This window comes from Stegostoma tigrinum, chromosome 29 (genome assembly GCF_030684315.1).
Source record: "Stegostoma tigrinum isolate sSteTig4 chromosome 29, sSteTig4.hap1, whole genome shotgun sequence".
NCBI lineage: Eukaryota > Metazoa > Chordata > Chondrichthyes > Orectolobiformes > Stegostomatidae > Stegostoma > Stegostoma tigrinum.
This window is the reverse complement of record NC_081382.1, coordinates 33,768,934-33,781,079: the sequence shown is the minus strand read 5'-3', so window position 1 is coordinate 33,781,079 and position 12,146 is coordinate 33,768,934. Positions and strand designations below refer to the sequence as shown.

Genomic DNA, 12,146 nt, shown 5'->3' with positions numbered 1-12,146 from the left:
AAAGTAGTGAATATAGTCAATGAGGTGATCCACTATTAAGGGAGATCTTAGTTACTAAGAGTTATTTCAGAGGCTTTGGAGAAAATGCTTACAAAGGTGTTCCAACAAGGATTGAAAAATTGAAAGAAATTTGATTTATTGTCACATGAATCTTGTTACAAAATAGTGAAAAGTGTCGATAGTGTTGCCACTGCCAAGTGCTATTTTAAAATTCTGAAAAATAAACCAAAACACACATTACAGAGGCGGAAAAATGAAGAAATGGAGTAAGTATCCTATTAGGTCCTGACGATTTTTGTTAAGCGCTCCGTTATGAGTTCCCTTTGCTGCGCTACCGCTCCAGGAACGAAAGTTGCTACACTTCAACGCCATCTTGCCTCCACTAGTACCCTCACCACTGTTCTCTTGTGGTACCTTGCCAGTACTATCACCACTGATGTTGCTGGGTACTGCACCAGCCTAAGCTTGCCATTGCCACGAGTCTGCTTCCGGCCTAACTCGCTGATGCTGCCAGGTCTCGTACTAGGCCCAAACTCACCACCTCAGCCTCTACAAATCTGTACTGGACTTGGAAGCTACTGGGAACGCAAACTCACCTGTGCAGTAGCAGCCATGAATCAGTGCTAGGGTGTCCTCAATGATGCAGAAGCTGCCAGGAGCCCAAACTTGTGTCACCTGTCACTGCCACAATTCTGCACTGCTGGGCCCCCTTGCCACCGAGCTCTTCACCAAGAGCGAGGTAAAATCAAATAGAAGAGGGGGAAAAGAAAAGCAAGAAAACAGAGTAAGTGAAGAATTGAAACACAAAGATAAGCAGAGCGGATGAGCCCCGGGCTCAGGAGCCCTACTCCACTGCCAATGGAGTCTTTAAGATAAATGGGCAAGAACAAGATCCAAATATGGAGTGGATGTTCACTAGAAGTCCATTTCCAAAGAGGACAAGATGGGTGATCAGAAACTGTTGGGAATTAACTTGGGTTACATTTGGGTAATAGATGGTTTAAAACCTGAAATTAAGAAATTCACAGCAAAACAAACAATATCAATGCAGTTATCATTGGAAAAGAGAAAAGTTAGGGAGGGGACCGGAGTAGGATTAGAACAAAGCTTTTTCCTCGTGTCTTACAATACGTGGAAGTGCGTAACTGTGCTGAAGATAAAAATAATAAAGTAATTTGGAGTAATTCCTGTTTTATTTGCCTCTTGCAGTAAAGACATGGCGTCAGTAGGCACAAAGGAAAAATAAACTTTCTTTCAAATTGTTTATGTAGATAGCTGGTCTGTATTTAGCATTTTTGTTCAGCTAAATTATAAAGAAATGATTTTGAAGTTACATTGCGATCACTTTCATATTGCAGGATCCTAACATGTCCCTTTGCAAAATCCTATGTTGGGAGCTCAAAAAAAAGTGGCATTTAAATTCAGGCATGCACCAAGCTCCTGACACTGAATTGGAGCTTTCCTTCATTGGTGAATCAGTAGGCATTTTTGGATTGGTACATTGCTTAATTTTATCCTGTGAGAAAACTTGAGAATTGAGGCAAGTTGATGAAACTAAAACACTAAGTTGCTGTCTTAGTTGAAGCAAACAACAACAAAGGAGTACTTTAAAATCCTGGAATTTACTGGTCGATGTGCTTAAGTAGCGTTCCTATTATCAAAGCATTATTGTGGATACAGTATTTTGTTTGAAACTACTATTGTATGCAATGGATTTTGTTTTTCAGAGATCAATTCTGGGAAAATTTGACGTCTGTGCTTTTTGGAGAACTGCCAGCACCCTGTAACATTACAGAGGTATAACTTGGAACCATTTTTTAATAGCCTGATTTTCAGTAAGTTACTGCTACTTTCTCCAGGGAGCAGCATTTGTCTCCATTCTGATCGTCTGCATTTCAGTAGGAAGCTTTGGTTGCCAATTTCTGTAGCAATGTCACCACCTCAGCCTCTACAAATCTGTACTGGACTTGGAAGCTGCTGGGAACGCAAACTCACCTGTGCAGTAGCAGCCATGAATCAGTGCTAGGGTGTCCTCAATGATGCAGAAGCTGCCAGGAGCCCAAACTTGTGTCACCTGTCACTGCCACAATTCTGCACTGCTGGGCCCTCTTGCCACCGAGCTCTTCACCAAGAGCGAGGTAAAATCAAATAGAAGAGGGGGAAAAGAAAAGCAAGAAAACAGAGTAAGTGAAGAATTGAAACACAAAGAAAAGCAGAGCGGATGAGCCCCGGGCTCATGGTTGAGGGAGGGTCAGGACTGGCAATTCAGCATTCTGGGCTATAGAATGTTTAGGTGAGTCCTGGTGGGGTTTGGTGTAAAAGAGGAGGTGATTTTACAGTATTGATCGAGGAGTCAATTACTGCAATAAGGAAGGATGATATCTCAGAAGGATCTTCAATTGAGGCCAAGTGGGTGGAATTAAAGGGGACAAACACTTCTTAGGGCTGAACTACAAACCCCTAAACAGATAGGATGAGATTGAAAGACACATAGGCAAATTTCAAGTGTAAAACTAATGAGATTTCAACATCCACTATCTTAACTGGTTTACATAATGTGTAAGACTTAGGGCAGAATTCTTAACATTTGTTCAGGAGAGCTTTTTAAGCTAGCATGTGGAAAGCCCAAAAGTGAATTGCCTAATTTTAGGGAATGATAAATGTGGTAATAGGAGAACATTTTAGTGATAGTGACCCTAATTCAGTTGGATTTAAAGTAATTTAATGAATGGGGACAAAGAAGGACTGGAAATAAAGACTGTAAATTGGAGGTGCGATTGATTGGGGTGGGGTGGAGCCATTGCTGATCTTAAGACAGGATCTGGGTGCACATAAATCCACAGCATAGCAGTGGGTGACATTCAAGAGTTTTGGAAAGTGTGTGGCAAAATATGTTCTCATAAAAGTGAAAAGGTGGGACCCCACAAGTGCAGAGAATCCAGGATGTCAAGGATTGGATAAATAAAACCGAAGAAAGTTTGTGTTAAATACCGAAGGCTCCAAACAGCTGATGTCCTAGTGCAGTACAGGAAATGCAGGGATTTGCTTTAAATGAGAAATTGAGAGTGAAGAGGGATGTGAAGAAAAAACCAGGTAGCAGTTAAAGTCGGCATTTTATGTATTCATTAGGGGTGAGAGAAGAGACAGAGAAAGAAGGCAGCTCATTAGGGAGCCAGAAGACACAATTGAGGTTTTAAATGAATACTTTACATCTGTGTTCACAATAGTGAAGGACAGCATTGGTTGAGAAATCAGGAGTCTGTGATCTACTTGACCAAATTGGCATTGAGAGGGAGAAGGTTTTATTTGTTTCAGCAGGCATGAAAGTGGATAAATCCTTAGGCTCAGCTGAGGTGTATCCAAGACTGCTGAGAGAAGTAGGGAGGATGCTGACATTAATTCATGTCCTTGCTGGCCACAGGATGGGTCCCTTGGACTGGAGGACAGCTAATGTGATAGTTCTTAAAGAAGGGTGGTGGGCATAAACGAGGGAACTATAGCCAATGACATCTGTGGTAGGGAAATCCTTGGAAAAACTTTTGAGGAGTGGAATTAATCTTCACTTGGAGAGATAAGAATTAATTTTATGGAGGTGGCTAGATGTATATAAGTGGGTAATGTCGTTGTTGATGTCCATGTGGACTTCATAAGTCTTTTGATCAAGTCTCACATGGTGGACTTATTAAGAAAGCAAGGGCCCGAGGAATCCAGAGTAGAATGGCAGACTGGATCCAAAATTGACTTGCTTCTTTTTGTAACCAGAAACCTTTGTGCAGTGGCGTACCACAGAGTTCACTGCTGGATCCCATGCTGTGTGTTGTGTAGATTCATGTTCTGGATGTGAGTATAGGAGTAGTAAATGCACAGATGACACAAAATGTGGTGAGGTAAATACTGAGGAGGAAAGCCTTAGAATACAGGGTAATGTAGATGGGATTACCAGTGGCAGATGGAATTTAATTCTGAAAAGTACAAGGTGATGCATTTTGAAAAGACTAGCAAGGCAAGGGAATATGCTTCAAAAGGTAAAAACCCAAGACAGGATCAGAGAACCTGATGTGAATGTCCAGAAAGCTTTGACAGCAGGAGGCCAGGTAGATAAAGTGGTCAGGGCATGTGGGATACATGTCTTTATTAGTCAAGGCCTTGAATACAAGAGCAAGGAGGTTATGATGGAGCTGTATGTACCAGTAGTTAGAGCGCAGCCCTGGTCACCACACTACAGGAAAGATGTGATTGCACAACCGGAGGTGCAGATGTGATATACCAGGATGGGGTGGGGTGCGGGGAGAAGCAGACTTAAGACAAGGAGCAGGAGGTTGAGATGGCATTTGAGGAAATTGTTTTTCACCCAGAGGGCTTTGCGTGCCTGGAACTTACTGCCGAAAAGAATGGTGGATTAAGTCAAAAATTACACGACACTAGGTTTATTTGAAATCAGCAGCTTTTGGAGCGCAGGCCCCTCCTCGGGTGCAGTGAGAGGAGAGTATGCAAATACTTCATAGGCAGAGAGATCAAAGAATCATATAACTGGTGTGAGTGGAGTGAAGAAACCCAAATTGTCTGGCTGACTGCCTCCTGTTGAATCTTTAATCATTCATACGTTCCTGCATTCTAGAAATTGCACAAGTAGGAAACGGAGAACTGTTAGTTTCAATTGATGATATCTGTTTGAAGTCTGCTCCAAGATAAAAGTTTCATCAGTATCTGCCTAATTTTCCAAACTTCAAACAGACAGACCGATAAGAATATACAACAGGTGACATCTCAACTCAGGCACTGAGTTTTAAGTATGATGCTTTGTCCAGAGTCTGTCTCAGAGTTTTAACCTGGAATCAGGCTAGTTTTGTTCCTAAAGCAGAAATTTATAAAATGTCACACTGACTGTGACTACAAATTGTGCATTTCTTGAACAAAATAGAATAAACAAACATCTCTGAAATGATTCACCCATAGGTTTATATGTATGTATATATGTGCATGCGCGCTTGCTTGCTTGCTTGCTTGCGAGAGTGTGTGTCAGTGTTCAAAACTTTACAAACTACTTAAGGTAGAGAAATCATAAGTTATCAAGGTGATAGCATCAAAACAGGACAGTAAGGAAGATTTTACAGATATAAAACATTCTGATGGGGTCACTTGTAGTGTGACATGAACCCAAGATCACAGTTGGGGCTATTTTCATGGGTACGGAACCTTGGCTATCAGTCTCTGCTTTGTTGTCATTCTGCATTGTATTGCATCTTGGAGGACGTTTACCTGAATATCGGATGCTGAATGCCCTTGACTACGGAAGTGGCAATTGTGTAGCATTCATTCATCTGGTGGCTTGGCATAATCTTGCCAGTAAACCATGGCTTGGGGCATCCTTGCCTGCATTGCATGAGTTAGATAGCATTGGCCAAGTCCATTGATTGTCTCATTGGACTCGCTGTTGACATCTTGGGAATTGTTGAAGAATTCCCAGAGCCTCATTTGCCTGATGCATTCCTATGTCTGCCGCGAGACCAGTGGGGTCCGTTTTGGCAGTGGGGCAGAAATTGAGCCCTCGGCTGAGAACTCCGATTTCGTCCAGTGGAGGGTTTGGTCAGATAAGTTGATGCGTTTCGCTACACTAGTGCTGCTTTCAACTGTGGTATCAGGGGAGGCTCGGTTACTCCTGGTGGTGATGCCAAGGTTCTCCAGCTCCTTGTTCTTGGTGTGCATGTATTTGGTGTAGTTCCACTGGCTCATCTGCTTGGCAGTTCTTCTGTATCTTGAGCGTAAGCTGAGAATGTAGACCCTGTCTTGATTTCAAGGTTGTGGCGCCTGCTGTAGTGTTAGTGAATGTGATGATTAAGGAGTTTGTGAGATGTGTGATGGCAGAGTCTCAGCGTAATGTGTTGTATGTCAGCTTGGGTGGGTTTATGATCTGTAGTCCTTCAAGATCTTCTCAGCTTCCTTGCATTTCTGCAGAAATTTGTCTTGTTGACATGTGCGATCTTGGAGATCCTCTTCATTTTGAGCTGGCTGCTTGTGGTATTGATAGTAGCCATCATGTGGAGGTGCTGGTGTTGGATTGATTCCAGGTTAAAACTCTGAGACAGACTCTGGACGAGACTTCACACCTACAATTCAGTGTCTGACCTGAATGTCATCTATTGCATATTCTCATTGTTCTGCCTGTTTGAAGTTTGAAAAATTAGGCAGATGCTGATGAAACTTTAATTATCTTGGGGCAGTGACTAGAATCAGATTCCGGAATTTGCTGCTTAATGAATTGAAACTAGCTGAGTTCTCCATTTCCAACTTCTGCAATTTCTAGAATGCAAGAATGATTAAAGATTCAACTGAAGGCAGTCAGTCAGTCACTCTAGGTTTCACCAATGTCCTGTACAGCTGCGACATAACTTCCCATCTTCTAAACTCAATGCTCTGATTGTTAAAGCCAGTGCATCTAAAGCTGCCTTCACTGTGCTGTCTACCTGTGACTCCACTTTCAGAGAATCGTGCACCTAAACTCCAAGGTTCCTCTATTCCACTATGCTCGTTAAGGCCCTACCATTACCATGAAATTCCTACCTTGATTTGCCTTTCCAAAATGCAACATCTCACACTTATCTACATTAAACTCCATTTCCAGGTCTACTGCTCCAGCTGATAAGACCCTGCTGCTATTTCTGATAACCTTCCTCACTGTCCACGATACCACATATTTTAGTGTCACCTGCAAACTTACTTATCATGCCTTGTACACTCTCAGCCAAATCATTGCTATAGATAACAAACAACAATGGGCCCAGCACCGACCCCAGAGGCACACCACTATTCACAGGCCACCTGTCTGACAAGTATCCTTCCACTGTTACCCTCTGCTTCTTACCATCAAACCAATTTTGTAAACAGTTTGCCAGCTCTCCCTGGATTCCGTGTGATCTAACTGTCCAGAGCAACCTACCATGTGGAACCTTACCAAAGGCCTTACTGAAATCCATGTAGACTGCATCTACTGCCCTGCCCTCAGCAACCTTTCTGGTCACTTATTAAAGAACTGTAACAAATTTGTGAGGCATGATCTTCCTTTCACGAAGACACATGCTGACTACCCCTAATCAAATCCTGTCTTTCTAAATGCATGTGTATCTTATCCCTCAGAATCTTCTCAAGTAACTTACCTACCAGGGATGTTAGACTTACTGTTCTATGATTCTCACCTGTGGCTAGTGATGATGCACATGTATCAGCCAGGGCCCCCGCAATCTCTTCTGTAGCCTCTTGCAGGGTTCTTGGATATGTTTGGACATTTGTCCACCTTCATACATTCTAATACTTGCAACAGCACCTCTACTGTGATAAGGACTGTCCCCAAGACATCTCTGCTAACTTCCCCAAGTTCCCAAGTCTTCGTGTCTTTCTCCATGGTAAGCACAGGAGAAATATTCATTGAGGACCTCCCCTATCTCCTAGGGTTCCACATATACATGTCCACTTTGGTCCTTGAGGTGTGCTATTCTGTCTCTAGTTATTCTTATTCCTTTAATATTCTTAGAATCTCTTTGAATTCACCCTAATCTTCTCGGCTAAAGTTATCTCGTGCCCCCTTTTTCACCCTCCTGGTTTCCTTTTTCATTAAAACCCCCACGTACCTCCAGGGATTGCCTTGATCCAGCTGCCTGTACCTGAGCCATGCCTCTTCCTTTTTTCTGATCAAAACCTCATTATCTCTTGTCATCCATGGTTTCCTGCTCTTGCTAACCTTATCCTTCATCCTCACAGAAGTGTATAGATCTTGAACTCTAGCTATCACGCATTTAAAGCCATCCCACTTGCCAGAGGTCTCTGCCTGCAAACAAACTACTTCAATCAACCCCTGCAGGCTCCTGTCTAATTCCATTAAAATTCACCTTGCTCCAGTTTAAGACTTGAACCTGTGGATCAGTTTTGTTCTTCTCCATAACTATTTTAAAATTAATAGAACTGTGGTCATTAGTCCCAAAGTGCTCCCCCACTATCACCTCAGTCACCTGCCCTATTTCCCAAGAGTTGTTGAGTTTTGCCTCTTCCCGAATAGGATCCTCTATAATACTGCTTGAGGAAACTTTTCTGAACACTTCTAACAAATTCCTCCCCATGTGAGCCCCTAACACCGACAGTCTCAGTCTGTGTTGGGAAAAGTAAAACTCCCCTGCTATGACAACTTTCTTTCTCCTGCAGGTTTCCACAGTCTCCCTGCATATTTGTTCCTCTAATTCCTGTTGACTGTTTGGGGACTTAGTACGACCCCAAAAATGGCACCATCCTGTTCTTAGCTCCACTCACAATCTCACTGGATGATCTGTCAGTTATTTCATCTCTGACTACTGCTGTGATACTCCTGCTTAGCAAAAAATGCAACTCCTCCTTCCTTCTTTCCCCCACTTCTGTCTGTCTAAATCACCTGTGCCCAAGCACATTTAAGCTGCCAGTCCTGTCTCTACCTTAGCTATTACAGAAACATGGCAATGATGTCCCAGCTCCACGTACTTATCCATGCACTGAGTTTATTGGCCTTACCTGTCAGCTGTCTTGTATTGAAATTGACACAATTTAATCCAACAGGCATTCCTTGCTCCCTGTTATGTTCCAGTTTGACCTGTCTCTTCAACTTGCTATTTCTGATTACTGTATCTCCTTCTGGCTTCTCACTTGCCTCCCTGCCAATCTAGTTTAAACCTGTTAGACTATAACCTGGTGCCTTGTGAATTTTGACTTTATCCAACCCAATCCCAGCAGCTACACGTTAAAAGATGGTGAAGGTAAAAGCACTCGACATTGAAGATCTACGTAGATGAGCACTTGAAATGCCGTTAGCATATAAGACTACAGACCAAGATCTAGAAAACAGAATTAGAGTAAATGAGTGTTTGACTGAGACAACAAGATGGGCCGAAAGGCCTCTTTCCATATTGTAAAAATTCTGGCAATGAATAACACTGCTGAGGTATTATGTGGCTTCCCAATTATTTTTATCAACACCTTTCTTGAAGCTGCTATTTATGTCAGAACTGTACTGAGTTGGGTGGGCTTTCCTTATCATACAAGTACTATTGAGATCTATTTGCCAACCTTTTAAGCTCTTGCCATCACCTACCAAAATGATGACTGGTCCTTTGTTTCATTTCCCCCTTGCCTCCAAAATGCGTGGCAGTAAACTTCATAGTACCTAAAAGCAGATGAATATCTATAAGCGGATGTGAAGTTAATTCAACCTGGTCAGTATTAATGAATTTTGTAATAATAATATATTCTGATACAGAAGAGCGTATTGGAAACGTGTGCCTTCACCCTGAAGATCATCTGCTTGGAAATTTACTATGTTGTCAGGTACAATTCTTCTTTTTTTTGCTTCTTATTTCCAGGAGATGTGGGCCTTGTTGCTAAAGTCAGAATACCCTTGATCTGATTGGCTCGCAAGGCAATTTCAGAGGCCAGTTAAGAGTCAACAACCTTATTGTGGGTCTGGAATCACATGTAAGCTGTTGGATATGAGGATGACAGATATCCTTCCTTCAAGGATGTTAGCAAACCAAATGGGTTTTTACAACAATCAATTATAGTTGTCATGATAATTCCATTTATTGCCACTAGCTGTTGGGGTAGAGTTGAACCCATGACCCATCAACCCACATCTTTGCATTGCTAGCCCAGTTACATTATTATTCCACCACTTCCCTGATTCAGAAACAGTAACAGTTTTTTCAGCAGGGTTATTTATTAAATAATAATCTGTTCCTGTGTTGAGATACAGGTGGATTACATCATGATGCTGAAACATCCATGACCAAGAAATTCCACTGGCTTAAGTGAATTAGAGACTGAAAGTAATCCTATCTGGTGTACCTATGCTGCCTCCTGAGTTAGGAATTTTACACACTTCTGCACTTGAGGCACAAATACTGCTTAATTAGACAATATATACTGACCTATGTTGACTCCTGATCTTAAAACTTATCGCTGTTTTCAAATTCCTCTACTCTCCCTAAATCCTGCAGCCCTACTCTCCTTCATTCTCTGTATCATGTATTCCTCTTACCTTTTTGGTTGTGTGCTGTAAAAACTTATGTGGCAATGATGTGAAAATTGTTTTGAAGAAACTTTGGGCATCTTCCTATGCTTCATAAATACCCAGCTATTGTTAGACTGCAGCAGCAACTTCAGTGAGGTCTACTAGTTCTTTTTAATTTGTTCAAGTCAATTGTAGCAATGTCTGGAAAGTAAATAAAGCAGTCATCACCTGATGGGACTCCTCTTTGATTAGTTGGAACAAAATTTGGAGATTTAGGATTAATGTTGCAAGCTGCGCCAACATATGAAATAAGAGGTGATGTAGACCATTTGGCCCCCGCTCTACCAGTCAGTAATAATATGGTCAGAGATAATGGGAACTGCAGATGCTGGAGAATCCAAGATAATAAAGTGTGAAGCTGCATGAACACAGCAGGCCAAGCAGCATCTTAGGAGCACAATCTAGGCCCGAAATGTCAGCTTTTCTGCTCCTAAGATGCTGCTTGGCCTGCTGTGTTCATCCAGCTTCACACTTTGATACCTGTAATAATGTGGTTGATAGTTTGTGTTTTGAATTCCGCATTCCCACCTGCCCCTGAACCTTTGATTCCTTTCTAACAATAATCTGTCCACCATGCTTTAAAAAAAATTCACACTAGCCCCAATTCCACTGTCTTCTGAGGCAGAGGATTCCAAAGTGTGTCAACCCTTAGGGAGGAAAGGATATCTTTACCTCAGCCCTCAAGGGAAACTTATAACTTTAAAACTGGTTCTGCACGTACCATAAGAGCAAACATGCTTTCCATGTGCACCTTGTCAAGACCTTTCTGGATCTTGCATATTTCAACTGAGTCACCCCTCCTACTTCTAAACACTTGTGGAAACAATCCTAGTCTTTGCGATCTTTCCTCATTAGGCAACTTGTTCACTCCAGGTATCAATCTAGTAAACCTCTCCAGCACCTTTTGTCATCTCCTTTAAGTAAAACCAAATATTATTTGGAATATTGCGTGCAGTTCTGGTCGCCCCATTACAGGAAGGATGTGGAAGCATTGGAAAAGTGCAGAGCAGATTTACCTGGATGTTGCCTGGTCTGGAGCACAGGCCCTATGAAGAAAGACTGAGGGACTTGGGTCTGTTCTCATTGGAGAGAAGAAGGCTGAGAGGGGGATTTAATAGAGACATACAAGATGATCAGAGGATTAGATAGGGTGGACAGTGAGAGTCTTTTTCTGAGGATGATGACTTCAGCTTGTACAAGGGGGCATAGCTTCAAATTGAGGGGTGATAGATTTAAGACAGATACTTTACTCAGAGAGCGGTAAGGGCGTGGAATGCCCTGCCTGCCAATGTAGTTAACTTGGCCACATTAGGGGCATTTAAACAGTCCTTGGATAAGCATATGGATAATGATGGGATAGTGTAGGGGGAGGGGCTTAGATTAGTTCACAGGTCGGCGCAACATCGAGGGCCAAAGGGCTTGTTCTGCGCTGTATTGTTCTATGTTCTGCGTTAAAACTGCACACAGTATTTAAGATGTGATCCCACCTGTGCCCTGTATAACTGGAGCACAACAACCTTACTTTAATGTTCAATTCCTTTTAAAGAATAGCATTCCATTAGCTGCATTAACTACTTGCTGTACCTGCATGTTAATGTTTTAAGATTCATGCACTAGAACACCTAGATCCCTTGGAATTCTGCTGTCATTCTCTGCTAAAGTAATACTTTGTATTTTTTATTTTTCCTGCCAAAGTGAATAGCTTCACGTGTACTTTGCCAATTTTTTGCCCACACACTTAAGCTGTACTTATTTTGTGTAAACTCTCGTCTTCACAGCATTGTTATCTGTCGGTCTTTGTCATCTACAAATTTAGCTGCCATGCTTTCCCTCGACACCTCATTGATGTAACTTCTAAAATGTTGAGGCCCCAGTACAGACCCCTCCCACACTCAGCTCCTGCCAGTCAGTTGCAGACCTATTTATGTGCACTTTTCTGTTAGTCAGCCAAACTTCAGTTCCTGCTAATATGTTACCTTCTACACCATGCGCTTTTATTTTCTGCAATAACTATTGTGGCATCCTATCAAATGCCTTCTGGGAACCCAAATACATCTACAGT

General features: G+C 42.1%; 1 protein-coding gene across 1 annotated transcript in view; it reads left to right on the top strand.

Annotated features, from left to right (window-relative positions):
- nup188 (nucleoporin 188) overlaps positions 1 to 12,146 on the top strand; it is a 95,561-nt gene that overhangs the window by 56,698 nt on the left and 26,717 nt on the right. The window contains exons 29-30 of the mRNA XM_048559293.1: positions 1,728 to 1,797; positions 9,275 to 9,342. Coding sequence (XP_048415250.1) covers positions 1,728 to 1,797; positions 9,275 to 9,342 — 138 coding nt within the window. The remainder of the gene's footprint in view (positions 1 to 1,727; positions 1,798 to 9,274; positions 9,343 to 12,146) is intronic.